This window comes from Oncorhynchus mykiss, chromosome 8 (assembly GCF_057628025.1).
Source record: "Oncorhynchus mykiss isolate SJ-2025 chromosome 8, ASM5762802v1, whole genome shotgun sequence".
Taxonomy (NCBI): Eukaryota; Metazoa; Chordata; class Actinopteri; order Salmoniformes; family Salmonidae; genus Oncorhynchus; species Oncorhynchus mykiss.
In genome coordinates this window covers 76,760,579-76,786,423 of record NC_143029.1, presented here as the reverse complement: position 1 = coordinate 76,786,423, position 25,845 = coordinate 76,760,579, and the positions used below count along the sequence as shown (strand labels likewise).

The window sequence follows — 25,845 nt, the reverse complement described above, 5'->3', positions numbered from 1 at the left end:
TTTCATACTCCAGACACTGACATTGCTCGTCCTAATATTTCTGTAATTCTTAATTCCTTTCTTTTGACTTTTTAAATTTGTGTGTGTTGTGTATTGTTACATATTACTGCACTGTTGGAGCTAGAAACACAAACATTTTGTTTCACCCGCAATAACATCTGCTAAATATGTGTATGCGACCAATAAAATTTGATGCATTTTGATTTGAATGGTCTGTGTTACCACCTTATGAATAGGCCTACAGCGTGCAGTAGGATGCTTTGATCAGTTGATTGACAGGTGTAGGCTGTAGGACTATTTATTTTTATTTCACCTTTATTTAATCAGGTAGGCCAGTTGAGAACAAGTTCTCATTTGCAACTGCGACCTGGCCAAGATAAAGCAAAGCAGTGTGACACAGACAACAACACAGAGTTACACATGGAGTAAACAATAAACAAGCCAATAACACAATAAACAAATCAATGACACAGTAGAAAAAAGAAAGTCTATATACAGTGTGTGCAAAAGGCATGAGGAGGTAGGCAATAAATAGGCCATAGGAGCGAATAGTTACAATTTAGCAGATTAACACTGGAGTGATAAATAAGCAGATGATGATGTGCAAGTAGAGATACTGGTGTGCAAAAGAGCAGAAAAGTAAATAAAATAAAAACAGTATGGGGATGAGGTAGATAGATTGTGTGGGCTATTTACAGATGGACTATGTACAGCTGCAGCGATCAGTTAGCTGCTCAGATAGTTGATGTTTAAAGTTGGTGAGTCTCCAACTTCAGCGATTTTTGCAATTCGTTCCAGTCACTGGCAGCAGAGAACAGGAAGGAAAGGCGGCCAAATGAGGTGTTGGCTTTGGGGATATATATATATATTTATATATATACAATTTCCTCTAGTGTGGATGCTTGCAAACACAGGCTGGTGATAATGGCTGGAGTGGGATTGGTGGAATGGTATCAAATACATCATGATGCTGTTCCATTTCCGCCGTTCTTGCCATTATTATGAGCTGTCCTCCCCTCAGCAGCCTCCTTAATTTGCCTCCCCTGTCTCCTTCAGGATTCTTTAAGTAGACATGGTAAGACACATCTGAGTTTGAAAATGTATTGCTTTAGGTTTTTTTCACAGCATATACAGATAGTGCTGTTGGAATAGACTAGAGAGCATTGTTTTGTTCCCCTTATTAATATTTAGTATAGACTCCCCAGTACTTAGTATAGGATCCCGAATCTTCCTGGGGTCCAAACAGGATTAAAACAATTACATCACAGCAAAACACAACAGCTTAAGGTCACTAATTAGTAAGGGACACCCCTCGCCTGGATGTCTTTAATTGAAAGGAAAAACCAAAAACCAGCAGACACAAAGCCCTCCATGGAATTGGTTTGACACCACTGGCCTAAATAAAACAATACATCATACTAGAAATTAATACATTATTAATCTATTAGTACACATTTACAATATCAAGTCCACAATACCACAACACTACAATAAGTGTTGTGAGCAAGGCTTACCCATGGCAGTGGCTCAATTAGCCATAGGCTCCTCCCCAGTACAAGTGACCAACATTTCTTCATTCAGTTTCCAAACTGATTTGATCTGGTTTACACTGAGTTGTTAGTAGAGTGAGAGAACACGTACTGTAGTGAACTGAAATGAACTTTTTTTGTTGTTTACACCTGTAACGGTGAAAATAGTGGACTTGTTAATATTTCCGTCACCGAGCAGCACTGGGTTAGCTGTAGGGTATTACTCTTGTAGCTGTTTAGAGGCTACGTGCCTTGACTACACTGGTTATCTACTGTTTATCATGGCAAATAAGGGTGTTGGTCGCATGATAAACACGAATGTAGCTGGTATTGGATGTGCTTTTTTCTGCAGTATTCTTCTTGTGCAAGACATTTATGACAGTGCATCATATTCATGATCATGTGAAAATCTCAACCTTTTGATGTCAATCCAGGGTCACAGTTGGAAAGAATGGTTTCGTAAGTCTTACTTCTCCATATTTCTGTTGAAAGGCCATACAAGTGTTAGAGGGCTGTGTTCCTCTATAACCTATGCAGAATCTTCATAATCATCTAAACTTTTTTCCATTTTATGTCAATCCAGTGTCACAGTTTGTCAATTTTGTATCTCCATAATAACACTCTGACTCCAGCTAAAGCAATCTTATCTAAGCCATTAATTATTTTAATCTCTCTGCTACCAATCATACTTCTGTGAAAACAGATCCAACTATACTGAATAAAAATATAAACGCAACATGCAACAATTTCAAAATTTTACTGGGTTACAGATCATATAAGAAAATCAGTCAATTGAAATATATTTATTAGGCCCTAATCTATGGATTTCACATGACTGGGAATACAGATATGCACAGATACCTTAAAATAAAGGTAGGGGTGTGGATCAGAAAACCAGTCAGTATCTGGTGTGACTGCCAGTTGCCTCACGCAGCGCAACACATCTCTTTCACATAGAGTTAATCAGGCTGTTGATTGTGGCCTGTTGAATGTTGTCCCACTCCTGTTCAATGGCTGTGTGAAGTTGCTGGATATTGGCGGGAAATGGAACATGCTGTCGTACACGTCGATCCAGACCATCCCAAACATGCTTAATCTGTGACATGTCTGGTGAGTATGCAGTCCATGGAAGAACTGGGCCATTTTGGAATTGGAATTTGGGAATTTTCCAGGAATTGTGTACAGATCCTGTCAACATGGGGCTGTGCATTATCATTCTGAAACATGAGGGGATGGCGGCAGATGAATGGTACGACAATGGGCCTCAGGGTATCGTCACAGTATCTCTGTGCATTAAGATTGCCATAGATAAAATAGCTTATAGCCTTCCCATACCATAACCCCACCGCCACCATGGGGCACTCTATTCACAACGTTGACATCAGCAAACCACTTGCCCACACGATGCCATACACGTGGTCTGGGTTGTGAGAACAGTTGAACGTACTGCCAAATTCTCTAAAACAGCATTAGAGGCTTTTATGGTAGAGAAATTAACATTGAATTCTCTGGCAACAGCTCTGGTGGACATTCCTGCATTCCGCATGCCAGTTGCACGCTCCCTCAATTGCATGCTCCCTGTGGCAATGTGCTATGTGACAAAGCTGCACATTTTAGAGTGAACTTTTATTGTTCCCGGCACAAGGTGTAACTGTGTAATGCTGTTTAATCAACATCTTGATATGCCACACCTGTCAGGTGGATGGTTTATCTTGGTAATCGAGAAATTCTCAGTAACAGGGATGGGAACAAATTTGTGCACAAAATTGGAGAGAAATAAGTTTTTTGTGCGTATGGAAAATTTCTGGGATCTTTTATTTCAGCTCATGAAACATGGGACCAACACTTTACGTATTTTTGTTTAGTATGCAATGAATAAACCGTGATTGTTTGCCCCTAATCGTCCAGTGCCAGCAGCTCCCCTTAATTTACCGCACATCCATGGCCCTTGTCCAGAGGAGTGTGTGGACGCAACCAGACCGCTACCCATTGGTTGGTTAATATAACATATCAGTTATATGAACTTTGGATTCCTGTTCCTGTTTCCCGTCAGCAATACTATTTTCTGATAAGACTATTTGCTCTAATATTGCTCTAATCTAGGCTGGTTGTCAAGTTCTCTGTTTTCCTGATTTGGAAATAGGTCAAAATTACACAATGTTTAAATTAGTTGGAGAGTATCTTGGATACTTCATCCCCTCCCCCTTGGATGAGGTCTTTAGAAGAGTATTCAGAAACTTTAACAAACATTGGGAGCAGCCAGCTTTATAAAAGCTAGACGACTGTGGAACGAGCATAAGTCTGTCTGAGAATGATGGCAAGAATACAGACAACTTTAATTTGCCTTCTTCTCCTCTGTCTCCTTCAGGATTCGTTAAGTAGACATGGTAAGACACAACTGAGTTTGAAAATGTATTGCTTCAAGCTATTTTCACAGCATAGACAGATATTGTACTACTGGATAATAGCAATATAATACAATATATACATTTCTATGTGTCGTTTAAATGGTTAAGGACAGTCATTGAACACTAATGTGTTTTGTTTGTCAGTCCCCCATGAAGGTGGCCATGCTTTGCAACCTCGCATCCAGAGAGACATAAAGAATGTAGATCACCCTGTGGTCTTACAGGGGCCAATAACTCATGTAACGGATGTAGACGCAATCCTCCGGAAGCACAATGTAAGTGTAATAGGTGTGAAATGGCTAGCTAGTTAACTGTGCATGCTAGTAGTATTTCAATCGGTGATGTAATTGTTTTGGGTGGGAGCGATAGTTAACGATGATACGTGGGAAGGCAGTTGTTAATGTGTTCAGAGGGTCCCTGTTCAAGCCCAGGTTGGGGCGAGGAGAGGGAAGAAAGCAACACTGTTACATAAGAGCCTTATACATTCTGTCTCTTACTCCAAAATACACACATTTTTAAACCAAGCTTGGTCCCTCTCTCGTAGCATATAACAGTTGTTTTGTCCATGTCTGGTTTCCACTTGCCCGATAATAATGTTCAATGTGATTAGGTTAGAAATTGGGTGTTAGAATTATGTAATGTTCTGTTTTTCTTACCTTCAGATCACTTTACCAAATGGCTACCTTGGTCAGGTAAGAACTTGTAGGAACTTTGCCTTTGCGACACAAATAACTAAGTTGATTACACAACAAGTTTTTACTTAATATACTGTGTTGGCTTAAAATACAAGTCTTCTTATTAATACATGTCTTCTTATCTGCCTTTCGGGAAGTTGTATTTTACTTTCTTTTTTTCAATTGACTTGTCGAGGACCAGTTTATAATCTGATTTATTACAACAGATATAGCAAAAAAGCAAGTGGATTAGTTTTCCCCATTGGGGAGATTGTTGTACCTGTTTATATGGTCTGTAGTTAGTCAAGGTATATTTAAAATAACTAGAAAGGAGTCAAAGGTGACTAAGGACAACATTGATATACTCATACAAAATAACAACTTTACAACATTCATATGTCCATATACAAATAATTTACATAGTTGAGCAAAAGTCGATATTTTAGTTCATCCAACTTAAAATGTATAGTTTAGCTGATGATATATTTTCATATGGAAGTTAAACAAGACAAACAACACATTGTGCTAACTCAGGATTGTACCGGTAACCGTAGCCGCAGGAAGTAGGGGTGCTGAGGGTGCTGCAGCATCCCCTGAAAAATCACAATAAAAACTAAAATATGTATTTTTGAAACAATTATTTATATTTTACAAAATTAGTGCACCAGGCCTTTACTACTCCTGTATTAGCAGACCTGTGTAGTCTTCTGTGGCACACTGAAAATTCAGCCCTCCCCTGCAGGGCAGGCCATTATTTTGGCTACCATGGTTATGCCTCCATAGGATGACAATGCCCCCATCCACAGAGCACGACATGAGTGGTCACTGAATGGTTTGATGAACATGAAAACAATGTAAACCATATGCCATGGCCATCTGTCACCAGATCTCAACCCAATTAAACACTTATGGGAGATTCTGGAGCGGCGCCTGAGACAGCTTTTTTCACCACCAACAAAAGTGTGCCCTATTAAGGCACTTTATGTTGATGTTTCCTTTATTTTGGCAGTTACCTGTATGTTAGCAAAACATTCCTGCCTCAAAGTTGAGCAAACTAGAAATGATATGGCAGCTGGTTGCCTTAATTTTTTTTTTAATGGATCAACTTACATTTTTCTTTACAGTGCACTGTTGTGAACAGCTGTGAGGGTGAGTACCTTGCTTTTGCAAACACTTCTTCATATCAAATCTATTATTATACTGGTATCATAAGATGCTGCACATTGTTCACCAATTTTACAGCAATTCAGCGAGGGGTGGGGGGGGGGTGGTTGAAATACATAATGTGGTAATAATAGATTATATTGTTGCATATGCCTACCTAAAATGAGTGTTGTCATGTAATCATATAATCTGAATAGATGAGGTCTCATCTGTGATGTGACAAATTATTCTATTGAACCTATGTTATTTTAACACAACTGTGTTCACAGGTCTGAAAGAGCAACTGGAGGACACAAACAGACAATTGCAGGAGAAAACCAGCAACACCATTCAACTGGGTGAGCTGTTGTATTGCTGCTGGTCCTACATATCACCTAAAGTGCGGTCGCCCTTTTTCTAGCTCCTAGCCAACTTTGCAGTATTTTGTATTTTTTTTGTATTATTACTTACATTATTTGCTCAGAATGTTTCTAATATTATTATTTCGGACTCTGACATTGCTCGTTCTGATGTGTCTTAATTGTATATTGTTATTGTATTGCTTGATATTGCTGCGTTGTTGGAGCTAGAAACTTAAGCATTTCACTCAGGGCCGGCTCCAGGCATAACCTACATAAACGACCCTAAAAAACATAATTTTTAATACATTTAGCAACTCAGTCGATGTCTCAACTTACTTGTTATGTCAGTCACTGACAGTCAATCAATTACCCATGTCAGCTAACAATTTTTAGATTGATAAGTTAGTCTAGCCAGCTATCTAAACTTGTAGTGATAATGGCCGAATACCGACCGGGCACGCAGGGCACGTGCCCAGAGGTCCTGACCTCCAGGGTGCCCCCATTTATTTTGTTAGTCACTTTCACTCAGATATCATTAACATGGCATAAAGATGTCATAGCAAAATGTGTAGAATTGCAGGAAATTAGCTGCAAAACTGAAAAAAAAATGATCTCCGCCCCATGGCGAAATGTGTAGAACTGCAGAAAACTTCCTTTCAAACTGCAACATTTTCTCTTCACCTCATGGCAAAATGTGTAGAATTGCAGGAAATTAACTTTAAAACGTAAATATTTTTTATCTCTACTGTCAAGGGCGGTCCACTAAAATGTTTTGCCCGCGAGGTGGGGGGCCTCTTAGGGCCCCCAAAAGGCTAGAGCCAGCCATGATTCCGCTGCATCTGCGATAACATCTGCAAAATGTTGTATGCGACCAATAAGCTTTAATTTAATTTTGGGCATCTAAGACCAATTATTCGATGTCAAGTGTAGGGACCAATTAAATGGCTCTAATACTCTTTATTATTCATTTTAGAACAAGAAGTGTTTAGACTGAAGCTCACAGTGAGAGAGTTGAGAGTGAAGTCTGCAACCTGCGGTCTGGAAACATCAGATCACATTGCCAGTAAGTGTTACCTCACCACTGCAAGTCTTATCTTTTAGACATAAGGGGGATATGTCAAACAACTTCTTATAGAACAACTATACTATGGTACAATACTGTTAATGCTTGAAACAATATAATATATCTAACAGAACTGCAAGCTCAGTTGGAGGATAAGATGAGTCAACTGGAACAGATGTCGCATGACAATGGAAACCTGGGTGAGTGGAGCTGACTTAATTGGTATTACCATAGATGCTAGATTACTGGTAGAAACCCTATCACTCATATTTATTTCATTTTCCTATTTTTCTCATTACAGTTCTGAGGATCACAGCTCTTACCTATGAAGTGAATGAATTACAGAAGAAGAACACATCCACCTCAACTTCCACCAAGATCACTGGTAGAATGTTGTTTATTATGCCTTCTCTCCATGACCATAACCATGACACCCTCCAGTTCCACTCTGTTCAACATTTGTTACAATGTATAATTTGCTGCAGTGAGTTATCTCCACATAGTCACTATGAAACCTAGTGAACAAAATGTATTTTCATTTTTATCAAATCAAGGTAATGATTTTTGTACCGTTCTGAACTGTGTTAAAATAAAAATGTTAACAACTACCTTACTGGTTCTTCATGAAGGATGTTTATTTGTCTTTTAGACCTACTGAGCCAGCTGGAGGAAAAGAAGAAACAATTGCAGTTTAAAACAGAACAACTGGAAAGGAACAGTCACAGTTCTCAACGTAGTAAGAGAAGAAACCTGTTATTTCAGCATTCATGTTACTGTTCAGTAGTGGTCAATTGTGTAAAATTGGTTCAGAATCAGGGAATCATTTTCAGTCCAGTTTCTTAGAAAGAATGCAGGATAGCAGTTTTGTACATTTTAAATATGCATGTGTAATTTCACTTGACTATGACATTTGTTATTTTTTAGTTCTTGAGATTATTGAACTGCAGACCCAGATCTGGGAGTTAGAGAAAACAAATCACAGTCAGGAGACTTTAACCCAAATCACTGGTACAGTATAATCTAAACTACTCAAGATTTAGAAATGTTCAGACAGTTTTGTATTTTTACTTTAACTGAATCCCTTGCGTATCTTTTTACCATAGAATACCTACCTTCTTCCTTTCCCAAAAGCCTGGCACCCGCAAATAATTTTTCTATTGTTCTGTCTAGTTCTACAGAGACAAGTGGATGCCAAGATCAATGAACTGGAGAGCAACTCCGAAGGGAGTGATGACTCCAAAATAGGTCAGTTTGTTTGGGTTGGATTACTGAAACTGACTCACCTGGGGAAAAAAACATCTGTAGGGCAAACAGACGCCCACTCACACAAGATAGCTCACAAAGCATACTGATAATATCAGAGGAGAATTTCTTCCAAAATGCATTGCTAAGTTATCTCTCTTGGCTTTTCAGTGGTGATGATGATCACATTGGAGAATGAGGTTACAGAGCTACAGAAAAGGATCTCGGAGCTCACTGAGGAATCCAAAACTAAAATGACTGGTGACTAAATAGTTGTTATTTTATAGACATAATTACCCCCCCCCCCCCCCCCCCCCCCCTCCCCTGAGTTGGACATTGAGTTGAACTGATCTCTGATAAAGCTAAATTGCTTTTTTAAAAATAGATCTACAGAGGCAACTGAAGGAGATGAACCAGCAACTAATTGACAAGATATTACAACTGCCTGACAACAACACTGACACTGAACTAAGTAAGTGGACAAGTGTCTCTCCATAATGATACTAGACTGAGATATGCTGCAATAGGATCTAGTGTCTCTGCATGTCCTACTAACTGCTCTGTTCTTGATTATTTCAGCTGAGGAGATTTTAGCGTTGCAGAATGCAATAAATAACCTATACATACAAATATCAAACCTACAAAAGAAGACCAATGCCCAACATGCAGGTACATGCCAACCCTACTTGTAATTGTTATTGGTTGCACCACTGACTGTGAACCCTTTTGCACTAAATGTTGCATGATTGGAAGAATGTCAAAAGCATTGTGTGTTTTTATTAGAGCTGCAGAAGAATTTAAACAACAAGGAAAAACAACAAGAAGCTTGGAAGAAACAACTGAAGAGGGAGGACGAGACTAGCGTAGAGCTGAGTGAGTGAAGCAGCAAAATGTTATATTTTTTATCATATCTAACTGTCCAGAAAATACAAAAGCTATTTTCAACAATTTATGAAATATGATTTGAAGAAGGGATACAGACTAAAATAATCCCAACCTGTTACTTTGCTCATTTTCTTTCTCTCTGTCCAGTTATGAAGATAATTTCTATAATGAGGGAACAGAGGGATTTACAGATACAAACAACACAGCAGATGCAGACAACAGCAGCCCAGATCACTGGTGAGATCTTTATTGCTATTATCTCCAATGTTCCTGTGATTGCACCCTCCTGTGATTGCACCCTCCTGTGAATGCACCCTCCTGTGAATACACCCTCCTGTGAATACACCCTCCTGTGAATACACCCTCCTGTGAATGCACCCTCCTGTGAATACACCCTCATTGGGTTGTGTGAAGTATGATGCTCTAATTTTATAATGTGTATCAAAATGAACTGTTTGAACTCCAGCACTTCTGCAACAAGTTCAGGACAAAGAGGATGAGATTGACAGAGTTCAGGCTGAAAACAAAGGTAAAGACCACTTCCTCTGTTCCTGTCTTGTTTATCACTACAGGCCTACAGCGCTAGTCTGCTCTAATCATTACTTTAGGTATAAAACCCACAGTGTTCTACGTTTGATTTTTGATTTGATTGTTGTGTTACTTTGATAAGAATGTCTGATAGATTATGCTCCTTCCTTTTAAAACAGACCTGCAGAAACAGCTGAAGGAGAATAATGCAACGTGTTTCAGTCTCGAGAACAAATATGACCGTGAGACTCTTTCTTCTTCCTATCACTAAAGCCAGAACATTCTACCTGGAAATGTGTTTCATTCACCATGTCCTCAACATTTAACATTTTGACTAAACTGGTTCTCACACATCATCATGATATTCTGAGATGTTGAAACTCCCTTTATGATCCTAAGCCTGTTTTGTGTGTGCCTCTCACAGGGGTGAGGGGTGAATTAGAGGACAAGATAAACTTACTTAACAGTCAAAATTCAGGCATCTCCAAACTAGGTGAGTGAGGCCAGTTGGAAAGTTTCTGCTAATTTATAATTGGTACATTATGTTTTCTACAGTTGACAGCAGCACTGTATAGTAATAGTAGATAATTTTGGTTCTAACAGTTCTAAGTATCGTGGCTCTGAATGATGAAGTGAAGTGGCTGAGGACTCAAATCATTTCTCCAGAAGCCGCAGACAAGATCGATGGTGAGTGTCACTGCCAGTGCTTTCCCCCTCATTACTCCATGCGCTGCAGAAGGGTTGTTCTGTTATGAAAAACTGTCATGGTTTAATTTGTTATATTTTAACTGTATCTGTCTCTCAGAGCTACAGAAGCAACTGGAGCAGAAGAACCGAGAATTAAAAACGAAGAGCAACGAACTGCAGGAAAAAAGTTCAAACGGACAAAGGAGTGAGTTTTCACTGTTTTAACCCATCCTGAGAGAGCACGTGGAATGCTATGCAATTATAATAAATAGACACTGACAAATTACAAATGAGACTAATTCTACATTTTTAGGTTAATTCAATCGAGTCGTTTCAAATGTGGTTGTCCTTTTTCAGTTCTGAGAATAATTGAGGTGCAGAATCTGATATGGGAGTTCCAGAAAGGAGTGGCTACTCAGAGCAACATTTACCAGATTGCAGGTGAGTGAAAAAAGCATTTCATTAATTACAAGGTCATTTCAGAGAAATACTTTGATTATTTTAGTGTAAAACTACTCATGAGACATACATTATTCAACCACATCTGTAACTCGGTTGTACATCTTTTGCACAGTGCTACAGAAAGAGCTGAATGACCTGACTGCTGAAATGGAGGACAAGGCCGATGACGACTCAAAACTGGGTGAGTTTTGATAATAGGATGGACAGGAAAGCTGAACATCCCACTGGGCACAAACTGGTTAATTCAATGTTGTTTCAATGTCATTTATTGTGATGTGGAAACATATGAGGTAGGGGTGCTGAGGGTGCTGCAGCACCCCCTGAAAATTCAGAATAATAAAAAATATATATATACACTGCTCAAAAAAATAAAGGGAACAAATCAAAACAAATCAAATGTATTTATATAGCCCTTCGTACATCAGCTGATATCTCAAAGTGCTGTACAGAAACACAGCCTAAAACCCCAAACAGCAAGCAATGCAGGTGTAGAAGCACGGTGGCTAGGAAAAACTCCCTAGAAAGGCCAAAACTTAGGAAGAAACCTAGAGAGGAACCATGCTATGTGGGGTGGCCAGTCCTCTTCTGGCTGTGCCGGGTGGAGATTATAACAGAACATGGCCAAGATGTTCAAATGTTCATAAATGACCAGCATGGTCGAATAATAATAAGGCAGAACAGTTGAAACTGGAGCAGCAGCACGGCCAGGTGGACTGGGGACAGCAAGGAGTCATCATGTCAGGAACACTAAAATAATACATCCTAGATCTGAATGAATGAAATATTTTTATTAAATACTTTTTTCTTTACATAGTTGAATGTGCTGACAACAAAATCACACAAAAATGACCAATGGAAATCAAATTTATCAACCCATGGAGGTCTGGATTTTGAGTCACACTCAAAATTAAAGTGGAAAACCACACTACAGGCTGATCCAACTTGTAATGTCCTTAAAACAAGTCAAAATGAGGCTCAGTGGTGTGTGTGGCCTCCACGTGCCAGTATGACCTCCCTACAATGCCTGGGCATGCTCCTGATGAGGTGGGTGATGGTCTCCTGAGGGATCTCCTCCCAGACCTGGACTAAAGCATCCGCCAACTCCTGGACAGTCTGTGGTGCAACGTGGCGTTGGTGGATGGAGCGAGACATGATGTCCCAGATGTGCTCAGTTGGATTCAGGTTGGGGGAACGGGCGGGCCAGTCCAAAGCATCAATGCCTTCCTCTTGCAGGAACTGCTGACACACTCCAGCCACATGAGGTCTAGCATTGTCTTGCATTAGGAGGAACCCAGGGCCAACCGCACCAGCATATGGTCTCACAAGGGGTCTGAGGATCTCATCTCGGTACCTAATGGCAGTCAGGCTACCTCTGGCGAGCACATGGAGGGCTGTGCGGCCCCCCCAAAGAAATGCCACCCCACACCATGACTGACCCACCGCCAAACCGGTCATGCTGGAGGATGTTGCAGGCAGCAGAACGTTCTCCACGGCGTCTCCAGACTCTGTCACGTCTGTCACATGTGCTCGGTGTGAACCTGCTTTCATCTGTGTAGAGCACAGGGCGCCAGTGGCGAATTTGCCAATCTTGGTGTTCTCTGGCAAATGCCAAACGTCCTGCACGGTGTTGGGCTGTAAGCACAACCCCCACCTGTGGACGTCGGGCCCTCATACCACCCTCATGGAGTCTGTTTCTGACCGTTTGAGCAGACACATGCACATTTGTGGCCTGCTGGAGGTCGTTTTGCAGGGCTCTGGCAGTGCTCCTCCTTGCACAAAGGCGGAGGTAGCGGTCCTGCTGCTGGGTTGTTGACCTCCTACGGCCTCCTCCACGTCTCCTGATGTACTGGCCTGTCTCCTGGTAGCGCCTCCATGCTCTGGACACTACGCTGACAGACACAGCAAACCTTCTTGCCACAGCTCGTGTTGATGTGCCATCCTGGATGAGCTGCACTACCTGAGCCACTTGTGTGGGTTGTAGACTCCGTCTCATGCTACCACTAGAGTGAAAGCACCGCCAGCATTCAAAAGTGACCAAAACATCAACCAGGAAGCATAGGAACTGAGAAGTGGTCTGTGGTCTCCACCTGCAGAACCACTCCTTTATTGGGGGTGTCTTGCTAATTCCCTATAATTTCTACCTGTTGTCTATTCCATTTGCACAACAGCATGTGAAATTTATTGTCAATCAGTGTTGCTTCCTAAGTGGACAGTTTGATTTCACAGAAGTGTGATTGACTTGGAGTTACATTGTGTCGTTTAAGTGTTCCCTTTATTTTTTTGAGCAGTGTATATATACAGGGTTGAGGTCTGGGGATTGTGAAGGCCAGGTCATCTGATGCAGCACTCCATCAATCTCCTTCATGGTCAAATAGCCCTTACACAGCCTGGAGGTGTTGTGTCATTTTTCTGTTGAAAAATAAATGTTAGTCCTATTAAGCACAAACCAGATGGGATGGAGTATTGCTGCAGAATGCTGTGGTAACCATGCTGGTTCAGTGCGCCTTGAATTCTAAATAAATCACAGACAGTGTCACCAGCAAAGCACCCTCACACCTCCTCCTCCATGCTTCACAGTGGGAACTACACATGCAGAGATCATCCTTTCACCTACTCTGCGTCTCACAAAGACACAGTGGTTGGAACCAAAAATCGCAAATTTGGAATCATCAGACCAAAGGACAGATTTCTATCGGTCTAATGTCCATTGCTTGTGTTTCTTGGCCCAAGCAAGTCTCTTCTTCTGATTGGTGTCCTTTAGTAGTGGTTACTTTGCATTAATTCGACAATGAAGGCCTGATTCACACAGTCTCCTCAGAACAGTTGATGTGTAGATGCGTCTGTTTCTTGAACTCTTTGATGCATTTATTTGGGCTTCAATTTCTGAGGCTGGTAACTCTAATGAACATATCCTCTGCAGCAGAGGTAACTCTGGGTCTTCCTAAATCTGCATTACTGTTTTGTACTTTCCATCATCATGAAGAAAAACAATACACAATACAGTAATTGAGTACATTGAGGAATCAAGTGGTTTGTGATGATGTGATGTGATGATGTAGCTCAGATGATAGAGAATGGTGCTTGCAATGTTAGGGTTGTGGGTTCGATTCCCCAAGAGCAACTACTGTAAGTTACTCTGTGGGTCTCCAGAGTGGTGCAGCGGTCTCAGGAACTGCATCGCAGGCTGTGTTTCGCAGCCGGCCGTGACCGGGAGACCCATGAGGCGGGGCACAGTTGGTCCAGGTTAGGGAACGGTTTTGCCGGCCAGGATGTCCTTGTCCCATTGCGCTCTAGTGCTCATTGTGGCGGGCCGGGTGCATGCATGCTGACTTTGGTTGCAAGCTGTATGGTGTTTCCTCCGACATATTGGTGCAGCTGGCTTCCTGGTTAAGTGAACAGTCTGTCAAGAAGCTGTGCGGCTTGGCGGGGTTGTGTTTCAGAGGACGCATGGCTCTCAACCTTCGCCTCTACTGAGTCCATACGGGAGTTGCAGCGATGGGACAAGACTGTAACTACCAATTGGATATCACTAAAAAGTAAAAAATATATAATAAATAAAAAAGTTGCTCTGGATAAGCGTGCTTACTAAAATGGAAAAGGAATGAATGACTAGGGCCCGTAGGACATGTAGAACCTGCCTTGTTGATAGTGTTGTCAAGGCAGAGCTACGCTTTATTATGGACAGACTTCTCCCCATCTTAGCTACTGTTGTATCAATATGTTTTGACCATGACAGTTTACAATCCAGGGTTACTCCAATCAGTTAAGTCACCTCAATTTACTCAATTTCCACATTATCAGACTATGATCGATAATGTCAAAAGCTGCACTGAAGTCTAACAAGACAGCCTCCACAATAATTTTATCATCAGTTTCTCTCAACCAATCATCAGTCATTTGTGTAAGTGTCCATTTTTTTTGTTGCTGTGAAATAGCATTGTACCTGGTCAAACACAATTTTTTCCAGAAGTTTACTAAGGGTTGGCAACAGGCTGATTGGTCGGCTATTTGAGCCAGTAAAGGGGGCTTTACTATTCTTGGGTATGTTAGATTCACATCTCCATCTCAACCAAAAAATAAAAGTATAAAAAATAAAATAATAGGATTCAGCCAGGGGCTCAGATCTATCTATCCAAGCAGTAGATACATCTCCTTTAAATGTTGATATTTGGTTGTGTTGTCAACCAAACACAATTCAATACTACTTTTGTAAGACAGTAAATGCCCTGAAACTGATGTACTGTATGTATTTATTCAACCTTAACATTAGTAAGACATCCATGGCCACATTTTGAGGTTACTGTAACAGTAAATGTCTTCTTATGTGATCATAAAAAGCGTGCATGTTTAGGGTCACAGGTCTGTGGAAATCTTCACAATTGCTATAATAATCTGTACAGAATCTGAAATGGCATTGAACATTTGCACCATGTACATTAATGTGATATTAACTGCAAAACAGGTTATTTGTTTGTGCTACTAGATTAACCACCGTGATAACACAGTAAGTTGTTATAAACAAAATATCTGACATTGTATTCCCATTTGAACTTTGTTGTGCTTTTAAATGGTTGAAAGCGCAGTAATAACACATTGGTAATTCAACAAACATTTGGTCTTTTTGAGTGGGTGAAATAGGTTGGAATCTCATTGATCAACGTATCTCCCAAATATTACCCAATTCTCCATGTTAAAATGACATGGTGTGCCCAGTGGGTGTGATGGTAGTTCTCGTCATGTTTACTTCAGGCAAGATTAAATTATGGGAGCTCAACACCTTTATTGACTGTCTGTCTTTCATCTCCTTCTCCCTCTACTTTTTAGTTCTGACGATAACCACATTACAGAGTGAGGTGGTCAACCTACAGAGAATGCTGTCAGCTCTCAGTCAGTCAACTGCAGCCCAGATAGTTCGTAAGTGTCATCTCTATTCACTATTTTAATGTGATTCAAGTTACTTCTCTTTTACGTAAAAGTCTTAGTTTATCAGGTGGTCCTTTTCTTTTTCATATCTCTGGTAGGGCTGGAGAAGCAGTTGGAGGATAAGAAGAAGCAGTTGGCCAAGCTGGTTGAGCAAAGTGGAAAGGGTGATGAACAGACTAAGTGGATCCATCCCGCTGACGCAGTTTCCCTAAGGAGACAAACATTTTTTATTTGTAATGTCTGACAGTTACACAGTGTTAAATTATATCTCATTTTTAATTTCAGGTCCAAAAATGTCAAACCTTGAGAATCAAATAAGTGAAATAGAAAAAAGAATAGCAGAGCTAAAAGAAGAAAATCCTGAAGCCAAGATCACTGGTAATATCAGTAAAACTGATACAGTACCAGTCAAAGGTTTGGACACACCTACTCATTCCAGGATTTTTCTTTATTTTTACTATTTTCTACATTGTAGAATAACAGTGAATACATCAAAACTATGAAATAGCACATTTGGAATCATGTAGTAATCAAACAAGTGTTAAACAAATCTAAATATATTTTATATTTGATATTGTTCAAGATAGCCTCCCTTTGCCTTGATGCCAGCTTTGCACACACTGGGCATTCTCTCAACCAGCTTCACCTGGAATGCTTTTCCAACAGTCTTGAAGGAGTTCCCACATATGCTGAGCAGTTGTTACCTGCTTTTCCTTCACTCTGCGATGCAACTCATCTCATACCATCTCAATTGAATTGAGGTTGGGTGATTGTGGGAGCCAGTGCATCTGATGAAGCAGTCATCACTCTCCTTTTTGGTCTAATAGCTCTTATACAGCCTGGATGTGTGTTGGGTGAAATTATAGTCCCACTAAGAGCAAACCAGATAGGATGGCGTATCGCTGCAGAATGCTGTAACCATGCTGTGGTAGCCATGCTGGTTAAGTGTGCCTTGAATTCTAAATAAATCACAGACAGTGTCACCAGCACCACCACACCATCAGACCTCCTCCTCCATGCTTCACGGTGGGAACCACACATGCAGAGACCATCCGTTCACCTACTCTGCGTTTCACAAAGAAGCAGCGGTTGGAACCAAAAATCTCTAATTTGGATTCGTCAGACCAAAGGACAGATTTCCACTGCTCGTGTTTCTTGGTCCAAGCAAGTCTCTTATTCTGATTGGTGTCCTTTAGTAGTGGTTTCTTTGCAGAAAATCGACCATGAAGGCCAGATTCACTCCTCAGAACAGTTGATGTTGAGATGTGTCTGTTACTTGAACTCTGTGAAGCATTTATTCGGGCTTCAATTTCTGAGACTGGTAACTCTAATGAACTTAACTCTGGGTCTTCCTTTCCTGTGGCGGTCCTCATGAGAGCGAGTTTCATCATAGCCAATGGTTTTTGCGACTGCACTTGAAGAAACGTTCAAAGTTCTTGACATTTTCTGGATCGTCTGACCTTCATTTCTTAAAGTAATAATGGGCTGTCCTTTCTCTTTGCTTATTTGAGTGGTTCTTGCCATAATATGGACTTGGTCTTTTACCAAATAGGGCTATCTTCTGTATATCACCTCTACCTTGTCACTGTAATATTTGTGTTGTGGAGAAATGACCAGGCAGGAGACGGGAGTACAGTTTGTTTCGTTTAGTCAAAACCTCTCGTACTCTACAGCCCCGCCCAATAGTGCGCATGTGCATTTCCTATTAGGTGTAGTAACATAACACTACCGTAATACATTACTGCTTAGTAACAGCATAGTAACTAATACAAACAGATATAGATCACAGATACTACAGTCACAACACAACTGATTGGCTTAAACGCATTAAGAAGGAAAGAAATTCCATAAATGAACTTTTAACAAGGCACACCTGTTAATTGAAATGCTTTCCAGGTGACTGCCTCATCAAGCTGGATGAGAGAATGCCAGGAGTGTGCAAAGCTATCATCAAGGCAAAGGCTGGCTACTTTGAATAATCTCAAATCTAAAATATATTTTGATTTGTTTAACACTTTTTTGGTTACTACATGATTCCATATGTGTTATTTAATAGTTTTGTTGTCTTCACTATTGTTCTACAATGTAGAAAATAGTAAAAATAAAGAAAAACCCTGGAATGAGTAGGTGTGTCCAAACTTTTGACTGGTACTGAATATAAATAAAGGGATATATTCAATCCATATTGCTGAAATTCAGAGTTACAACTTGATTGAAATTTAAAGGCAATGTTCATGTCAGCATTCATGGTAAATTCTGCATATGTCGGCTCAATCAGAAATGACCTTTACATTTCTAGCGCGCAATCTGAAATGCTTCAGTGATACAGATTGAAAAGAGCCCAAAGTAGAATTAATTGTGATAAAGTCCGATTTCTCAGGTTGGGATATGACCTTTTAAATTCCATCTCTCAGAGCTGACAACACAGCTTAAGGAAAGCGAGAGGCAGCTTGAGGAGAACATAAACAGACTGAAGAAGAAAGACAGCAAGAATTTTTACCTGAGTGAGTTACTATAGTAACCTGAAATAGCCAACGACTGTTTTAAAAATAGCTCACTGCATATTTTTAATATAATGGACATGCTGCCTAAGTACTTTTTTTTTTACCTTGTTCTCAACAGAACAAAGACTTATCTAAAAGTTCCATGATAACGTTTATTTATTTAGTGCCACTTTAAAATACTGTAACTCACTACTTTTTTTGTACTCGAAGTTATGCAAATTCTTCATCTACAAAGGAAACTCAGAGACATACAAAATGCTGCATCTCAGCAATTCAATGAAACTGCTGCTGATGTTACTGGTGAGTGTTTGGACTTCATCAAGCAAAATAAATATATCATTGTTTTGTTGATTTTTTAATATATCATTAACTTATTAAAATATGACTCATACACTCTTTGAATATGTACCTCATTTATCTAATAATATGTTAACATTAGTAATTGAATTACAGCGCTTCAGGAACAACTAGAGGCCAGAGAGGAAGAGAGCGCCAGATGTCAGGCCCAGAACAAAGGTAAGCCAAGATCAGCTCCTTATGATATTAGTCTGGTTCACCAGTTTGTGTAACTAGACGCTTGATGAGCAAAGCTGCTTGAATCATAACTACAAGTAAAGAACCAGAAGCACACGTCTCAACAGTGTCACGGTCGTGAGGAGAGACGGACCAAGGCACAGCGTGATTGGAGTTCCACATCTTTATTTTAGTGAAACTTAAACAAACCAAGAAACAAACAACGACCGTGAAGTACATTAGTGCTACATGCACTCACTCAAAACAATATCCCACAAAGCAGGTGGGAGAAAGGGCTTCCTAAATATGATCCCAAATTAGAGGCAACGATTACCAACTGCCTCTAATTGGGAACCATGCCAATCAGCAACATAGAAAATAACTGACTAGAACACCCCCCTAGTCACACTCTGACCTAAACACCATAGAGAACCGAGGGCTCTCTGGTCAGGGCATGACAATCAGTCTAATATTGTTTTCTCAAACCAGACCTGAAGAAGAGGCTGGGCGATAAGGATGCACAGTGCTCTGGACTCCAGGACCGATATGACAGTGAGCTTCAACTCTCTCTACCTTTTGCTGATGACACTGAGTGATCTAAATGATATGAACCCTATTCAATAGAACCTAGTCAACAGCTGATTTGTGTTGGTCTCTCACAGATCTGCAAGATAAGCTTGGTTCTGCAATGAATAAACTGGACAATGTAACTGGATACAACGACAAACTCGGTGAGCAGATGAATATACATCAGTGCCCACTGATAAATGAGGTGAGTAGTCTCGTTTATTTTTCTAATTCAGAATACTACTCAGCTCATTTCAATGTGTTCTATCAGTTCTTGAGGTATGGACCCTGACTAATGAGGTAGACGATCTAAAGAAGAGAACTGTGACTTCTGCAACTAAGATCAATGGTGAGTATCCCTGTTGCCGCGCATTATTCATGGCAAATCATGTTTGTTTTGAAAGATATACATATGTTAGCATTGATCCCGTCATGATTTGTCCTTGTCTTTCAGAGCTCCAAAAGTTGCTGGATGAGAAGATCAAAGAACTGGCAAAGAAAACACAGGAACTGGAGGATAACGCTCCTCAACCAGAGAACGGTTCGTATTATTTAGCCTTTTTATAGTCTGTTTTCAGTTGAACAGACAGCTTTTACAGTTTAGGTCCAGCCTGCTCAGTATTTATCTGTATATGATATTCCTCAAATTGTTAAGCTGTTTGTTTGTTGCAGTTCTAAGGATCATTGCAATACAGAATGAGATCTTGAACCTGCAGAAAGGAGTTAGCAATGGGACAAACTTTGACCAGATTGCTGGTGAGTAGCAGGCGTTCTGAAGAACATAGGAGTCTCTATGTGTTCAGCACGTTAGACCAATAACAATAGTTATCATGTTTCCTGAGAGGGATAGTCCTTCACTGGTAGACATATAGGATGGTGTGATGACAATACACTGCATTTAGCCCATTCATGAAGTTTTCAAATCCCAATATACTTGTAACATTCAAGCTCTTCAATTATTCTTGTCCACAGCACTTGAGAATGAACTGGATGCATTGATTGCCACAATCGAGGAGAAGAACAATGGCAACTGTAAACAGAGTGAGTGTGAAAAGCCTTATCATTTCAGGGTTGGCTGCAATCGTGATTTGAATTTTCTACATTACTTCAAATGTTGAATGTTGTGACATCCTGCATATCCCTGCTCATTTAGTTCTGCAGATCATTGCACTCCAAAATCAAGTGACAAGATTGCAGAGGCAAGAGTTAGAGTTCAATCAGTCATCTGAGGCCAAGATTGCTGGTGAGTGCCATTGTAATTTTTCTTTATCCTCAGTACTCTTACAATTGTGCTGGAACGTTTATTATCCTTATATTTACCATTAAGAGCTTTTCTGTAGGCATACCGTGTAATAGAAAACTTTGTGGTGGAAAGAGGATAACATTTGAAATAATGTGTGTGTCTCAGAGCTAGAGAATCAGCTACAGGAGACGAGAGACCAGCTGAATGAAAAGAAAGACGAGCTGAAAGAAACTGATAGTAGAATTCCACAACTCAGTAAGTTGTCAAGCATGTTTCAAGGAGTTTATCTATAATCTACAAGTCAATTATTTCTCAATTATTTGGAGGGTGACTTCTGTTTTTGAATGCTTCATCCAGAGTGGCATGCTTTTATTTTTCAGTTGCAGAGATCATGGGACTTCGTAACAAACTGACAGAGTTAGAAAGAACATTATCAGAGCTCAAACGGACAAGTGCTGACAAGATGGAAGGTACATTTTGTTTAATTAAAATACTATTGAACGTCTTGTTGGGTTGATGCGAAGGGAAACATTTAGTTTAAAGTGGATGCTATCTTAACACAGAGGAGATTATAATTGGTAAGATACAGTGTATTCAGAAAGTATTCAGACTCCCTCACTTTTCCCATATTTTGTTACGTTACAGCCTTATTCTAAAATTGATTAAATAAAAAATGCTCCTCATCAATCTACACAATACCCCATAATGACAAAGAGAAAAATGTTTTTTTGAATTTTTGCAAATCTATTACAAATGTAAAACTGAAATACCTTATTGACATAAGTATTCAGACCCTTTGCTATGAGACTCGAAATTGAGCTCAGGTGCATCCTGTTTCCATTGATCATCCTTGATGTTTCTACAACTTGATTGGAGTCCAACTGTGGTAAATTCAAATGACTGGACATGATTTGGAAAGGCACACACCTATCTATATAATGACCCACAGTTGACAGTGCATGTCAGAGCAGAAACTAAGCCATGAGGTCGAAGGAATTGTCCGTAGAGCTCCGAGACAGGGTTGTGGTCAAGGCACAGATCTGGCAAAGGGCACCAAAACATTTCTACAGCATTGGAGATCCCCACAGTGGCCTCCATCGTTCTTAAATTGAAGAAGTTTGTAACCACCAAGACTCTTCCAAGAGCTGGCCTCCCGGCCAAACTGAGCTATCGGGGGAGAAGAGCCTTTGTGGAGATGGGCGACACTTCCAGAAGGAAAACCATCTCTGCAGCACTCCACCAATGAGGCCTTTTTGGTAGTATGGCCAGACGGAAGCCACTCCTCAATAAAAGGCACATGACAGCCCACATGACAGGACTATCAGACCATGAGAAACAAGATTTTCTGGTCTGATGAAACCAATATTGAACTCTTGTTCTGAATGCCAAGTGTCATGTCTGGAGGAAACCAGGCACCGCTCATCATCTGGCCAATACAATCCATACGGTGAAGCATGGTGGTGGCAGCATCATGCTGTGGGGATGTTTTTCAGTGGCAGGGAGACTAGTCAGGATTGAGTGAAAGATGAATGGCTCAAAGTACAGAGAGATCCTTGATGAAATCCTGTCCAGAGAGCTCAGGACCTCCAGATTAGGGCAAAGGTTCAGCTTCCAACAGGACAACGACCCTAAGCACACAGCCAAGACAACGCAGAAGTGGCTTTGTGACAAGTCTCTGAATGGTGTAACAGTATAACTTTAGACCGTCCCCTCGCCCAAACCCGGGCGCGAACAAGGGACCCTCTGCACACATCAACAACAGTCACCCACGAAGCATCGTTACCCATCGCTCCACAAAAACCGCAGCCCTTGCAGAGCCATTGGAACTACTACTTCAAGGTCTCAGAGCAAGTGACGTCACCGATTGAAACGCTATTTAGCGCGCACCGCTAACTAAGCTAGCCGTTTCACATCCGTTACAGTGGCACAGCCAGAGCCCGGACTTGAACCCAATCGAACATATCTGGAGAGACCTGAAAATAGTTGTGCAGCGACGCTCCCCATTCAACCTGACAGAGTTTGAGAGGATCTGCAGACAAGAATGGGAGAAACTCCCCAAATACAGGTGTGCCAAGCTTGTAGCTTCGTACCCATGAAGACTCGAGGCTGTAATCGCTGCCAAAGGTGTTTCAACAAAGTACTGAGTAAAGGGTCTGAATACTTATGTAAATGTGATATTTCATTTTTTTTTTTTATTGTTTTTATAAATATGCAAAAAATTCTCAAAACCAGTTTTTGCTTTGTCATTATGGGGTATTGTGTGTAGACTGATGAGAGGGGAAAATGATGTAATCAATTTTAGAATAAGGCTCTACTTTCCGACTGCACTGTAAATAAATATCTTTCCTCCTCAGATCTACAGAGTCTACTGAAGCAGAAGAGCAAGCAGCTTGAAGAAAACACTACACAACTGAGGGCTGTAGATGCCAAAAATGCAGAACAGAGTATGTTGACAAGAGTAGTCATTAGAAGTCATTAAACATGTATAATCTTCTAAAAGGTTGAATACAATGATTTGATGTTAGTATTGAATTACACAGTGCCTTTTTGTTCTGTTATTTCAGTTCTGAAGATCATTGAACTACAGAAACAAATGAATGAGATACAGATTGAAGCTTCAAAAGGCAAAGATGAAACTGCATCAGAAATCTCTGGTTTGTCTATTTTGTCTCATGTTCTACTTATGTATGATCATTAAAATCTCACATGTTGAAAAGTGTTAAAAAGAAATGGGTTTGGGGAAATTGTTATGTATAGTCATCATGATGTACCGAGTATATGTAGCAGTATGCTAACATAAGTACTTTAATTACAGCGCTTCAGGAGCAACTAGAGGCCAGAGAGGAAGAGAGCGCCAGATGTCAGGCCCAGAACAAAGGTAAGCCAAGATCAGGTCCTTCTGATATTGGTCTGGTTCACCAGTTTGTGTAACTAGACGCTTGATGAGCAAAGCTGCTTGAATCATAACTACAGGTAAAGAAACAGAAGCACGCATCTCATCAGTCTAATATTGTTTTCTCAAACCAGACCTGGAGAAGAGGCTGGGCGATAAGGATGCACAGTGCTCTGGACTCCAGGACCGATATGACAGTGAGCTTCACCTCTCTCTACCTTTTGCTGATGACACTGAGTGATCTAAATGATATGAACCCTATTCAATAGAACTTAGTCAACAGCTGATTTGTATTGGTCTCTCACAGATCTGCAAGATAAGCTTGGTTCTGCAATGAATAAACTGGACAATGTAACTGGATACAACGACAAACTCGGTGAGCAGATGAATATACATCAGTGCCCACTGATGAATGAGGCGAGTAGTCTCGTTTATTTTTCTAATTCAGAATACTACTCAGCTCATTTCAATGTGTTCTATCAGTTCTTGAGGTATGGACCCTGACTAATGAGGTAGACGATCTAAAGAAGAGAACTGTGACTTCTGCAACTAAGATCAATGGTGAGTATCCCTGTTGCCGCGCATTATTCATGGCAAATCATGTTTGCTTTGAAAGATATACATATGTTAGCATTGATCCTGTCATGATTTGTCCTTGTCTTTCAGAGCTCCAAAAGTTGCTGGATGAGAAGATCAAAGAACTGGCAAAGAAAACACAGGAACTGGAGGATAACGCTCCTCAACCAGAGAACGGTTCGTATTATTTAGCCTTTTTATAGTCTGTTTTCAGTTGAACAGACAGCTTTTACAGTTTAGGTCCAGCCTGCTCAGTATTTATCTGTATATGATATTCCTCAAATTGTTAAGCTGTTTGTTTGTTGCAGTTCTAAGGATCATTGCAATACAGAATGAGATCTTGAACCTGCAGAAAGGAGTTAGCAATGGGACAAACTTTGACCAGATTGCTGGTGAGTAGCAGGCGTTCTGAAGAACATAGGAGTCTCTATGTGTTCAGCACGTTAGACCAATAACAATAGTTATCATGTTTCCTAAGAGGGATAGTCCTTCACTGGTAGACATATAGGATGGTGTGATGACAATACACTGCATTTAGCCCATTCATTAAGTTTTCAAATCCCAATATACTTGTAACATTCAAGCTCTTCAATTATTCTTGTCCACAGCACTTGAGAATGAACTGGATGCATTGATTGCCACAATCGAGGAGAAGAACAATGGCAACTGTAAACAGAGTGAGTGTGAAAAGCCTTATCATTTCAGGGTTGGCTGCAATCGTGATTTGAATTTTCTACATTACTTCAAATGTTGAATGTTGTGACATCCTGCATGTCCCTGCTCATTTAGTTCTGCAGATCATTGCACTCCAAAATCAAGTGACAAGATTGCAGAGGCAAGAGTTAGAGTTCAATCAGTCATCTGAGGCCAAGATTGCTGGTGAGTGCCATTGTAATTTTTCTTTATCCTCAGTACTCTTACAATTGTGCTGGAACGTTTATTATCCTTATATTTACCATTAAGAGCTTTTCTGTAGGCATACCGTGTAATAGAAAACTTTGTGGTGGAAAGAGGATAACATTTGAAATAATGTGTGTGTCTCAGAGCTAGAGAATCAGCTACAGGAGACGAGAGACCAGCTGAATGAAAAGAGAGACGAGCTGAAAGAAACTGACAGTAGAATTCCACAACTCAGTAAGTTGTCAAGCATGTTTCCAGGAGTTTATCTATAATCTACAAGTCAATTATTTCTCAATTATTTGGAGGGTGACTTCTGTTTTTGAATGCTTCATCCAGAGTGGCATGCTTTTATTTTTCAGTTGCAGAGATCATGGGACTTCGTAACAAACTGACAGAGTTAGAAAGAACATTATCAGAGCTCAAACGGACAAGTGCTGACAAGATGGAAGGTACATTTTGTTTAATTAAAATACTATTGAACGTCTTGTTGGGTTGATGCGAAGGGAAACATTTAGTTTAAAGTGGACGCTATCTTAACACAGAGGAGATTATAATTGGTAAGATACAGTGTATTCGGAAAGTATTCAGACTCCCTCACTTTTCCCATATTTTGTTACGTTACAGCCTTATTCTAAAATGGATTCAATAAAAAATGCTACACATTACCCCATAATGACAGAGAAAAATGTTTATATATTTTATTTTTAGCAAATCTATTATTTTTTTTAAACTGAAATACCTTA

At 40.2% G+C, this 25,845-nt stretch overlaps 1 protein-coding gene and 1 long non-coding RNA gene across 3 annotated transcripts in view; one reads left to right on the top strand and one right to left on the bottom strand.

Moving 5' to 3' along the window:
- Window positions 1-295: 295 nt before the first annotated feature.
- On the bottom strand, window positions 296-1,757 carry LOC149982125 (uncharacterized). The gene is made up of 2 exons (XR_016482627.1): window positions 1,515-1,757; window positions 296-1,060 (listed from the first exon to the last, which is right to left on the bottom strand). It is a non-coding gene; the product is annotated as an uncharacterized LOC149982125 (long non-coding RNA).
- A 30-nt stretch (window positions 1,758-1,787) lies between these two features.
- LOC110530600 (uncharacterized) overlaps window positions 1,788-25,845 on the top strand; it is a 30,518-nt gene continuing 6,460 nt past the window's right edge. The window contains exons 1-50 of one of the 2 annotated variants that reach the window (XM_090182643.1): window positions 1,788-3,916; window positions 4,082-4,212; window positions 4,600-4,629; window positions 5,736-5,760; window positions 6,045-6,113; window positions 7,090-7,179; window positions 7,311-7,379; window positions 7,481-7,564; window positions 7,829-7,915; window positions 8,104-8,187; window positions 8,350-8,424; window positions 8,593-8,682; window positions 8,807-8,893; window positions 9,001-9,090; window positions 9,205-9,294; window positions 9,454-9,543; window positions 9,773-9,835; window positions 10,014-10,076; window positions 10,259-10,327; window positions 10,438-10,521; window positions 10,640-10,726; window positions 10,879-10,962; window positions 11,096-11,164; window positions 15,808-15,897; window positions 16,005-16,070; window positions 16,192-16,284; window positions 18,321-18,410; window positions 18,621-18,710; window positions 18,882-18,926; window positions 19,413-19,475; window positions 19,586-19,654; window positions 19,762-19,839; window positions 19,945-20,031; window positions 20,163-20,246; window positions 20,463-20,531; window positions 20,644-20,733; window positions 20,899-20,988; window positions 21,114-21,203; window positions 23,088-23,177; window positions 23,298-23,387; window positions 23,549-23,611; window positions 23,761-23,823; window positions 23,934-24,002; window positions 24,110-24,187; window positions 24,293-24,379; window positions 24,511-24,594; window positions 24,811-24,879; window positions 24,992-25,081; window positions 25,247-25,336; window positions 25,462-25,551. In XM_090182643.1, the coding sequence (XP_090038769.1) occupies window positions 3,841-3,916; window positions 4,082-4,212; window positions 4,600-4,629; window positions 5,736-5,760; window positions 6,045-6,113; window positions 7,090-7,179; window positions 7,311-7,379; window positions 7,481-7,564; window positions 7,829-7,915; window positions 8,104-8,187; window positions 8,350-8,424; window positions 8,593-8,682; window positions 8,807-8,893; window positions 9,001-9,090; window positions 9,205-9,294; window positions 9,454-9,543; window positions 9,773-9,835; window positions 10,014-10,076; window positions 10,259-10,327; window positions 10,438-10,521; window positions 10,640-10,726; window positions 10,879-10,962; window positions 11,096-11,164; window positions 15,808-15,897; window positions 16,005-16,070; window positions 16,192-16,284; window positions 18,321-18,410; window positions 18,621-18,710; window positions 18,882-18,926; window positions 19,413-19,475; window positions 19,586-19,654; window positions 19,762-19,839; window positions 19,945-20,031; window positions 20,163-20,246; window positions 20,463-20,531; window positions 20,644-20,733; window positions 20,899-20,988; window positions 21,114-21,203; window positions 23,088-23,177; window positions 23,298-23,387; window positions 23,549-23,611; window positions 23,761-23,823; window positions 23,934-24,002; window positions 24,110-24,187; window positions 24,293-24,379; window positions 24,511-24,594; window positions 24,811-24,879; window positions 24,992-25,081; window positions 25,247-25,336; window positions 25,462-25,551 (3,943 nt within the window). In that variant the 5' untranslated portion in view covers window positions 1,788-3,840. Of the gene's footprint in view, window positions 3,917-4,081; window positions 4,213-4,599; window positions 4,630-5,735; window positions 5,761-6,044; window positions 6,114-7,089; window positions 7,180-7,310; window positions 7,380-7,480; window positions 7,565-7,828; window positions 7,916-8,103; window positions 8,188-8,349; window positions 8,425-8,592; window positions 8,683-8,806; window positions 8,894-9,000; window positions 9,091-9,204; window positions 9,295-9,453; window positions 9,544-9,772; window positions 9,836-10,013; window positions 10,077-10,258; window positions 10,328-10,437; window positions 10,522-10,639; window positions 10,727-10,878; window positions 10,963-11,095; window positions 11,165-15,807; window positions 15,898-16,004; window positions 16,071-16,191; window positions 16,285-18,320; window positions 18,411-18,620; window positions 18,711-18,863; window positions 18,927-19,412; window positions 19,476-19,585; window positions 19,655-19,761; window positions 19,840-19,944; window positions 20,032-20,162; window positions 20,247-20,462; window positions 20,532-20,643; window positions 20,734-20,898; window positions 20,989-21,113; window positions 21,204-23,087; window positions 23,178-23,297; window positions 23,388-23,548; window positions 23,612-23,760; window positions 23,824-23,933; window positions 24,003-24,109; window positions 24,188-24,292; window positions 24,380-24,510; window positions 24,595-24,810; window positions 24,880-24,991; window positions 25,082-25,246; window positions 25,337-25,461; window positions 25,552-25,845 lie in introns of both variants that reach the window. The other variant, XM_021613811.3, reaches the window with a different exon arrangement.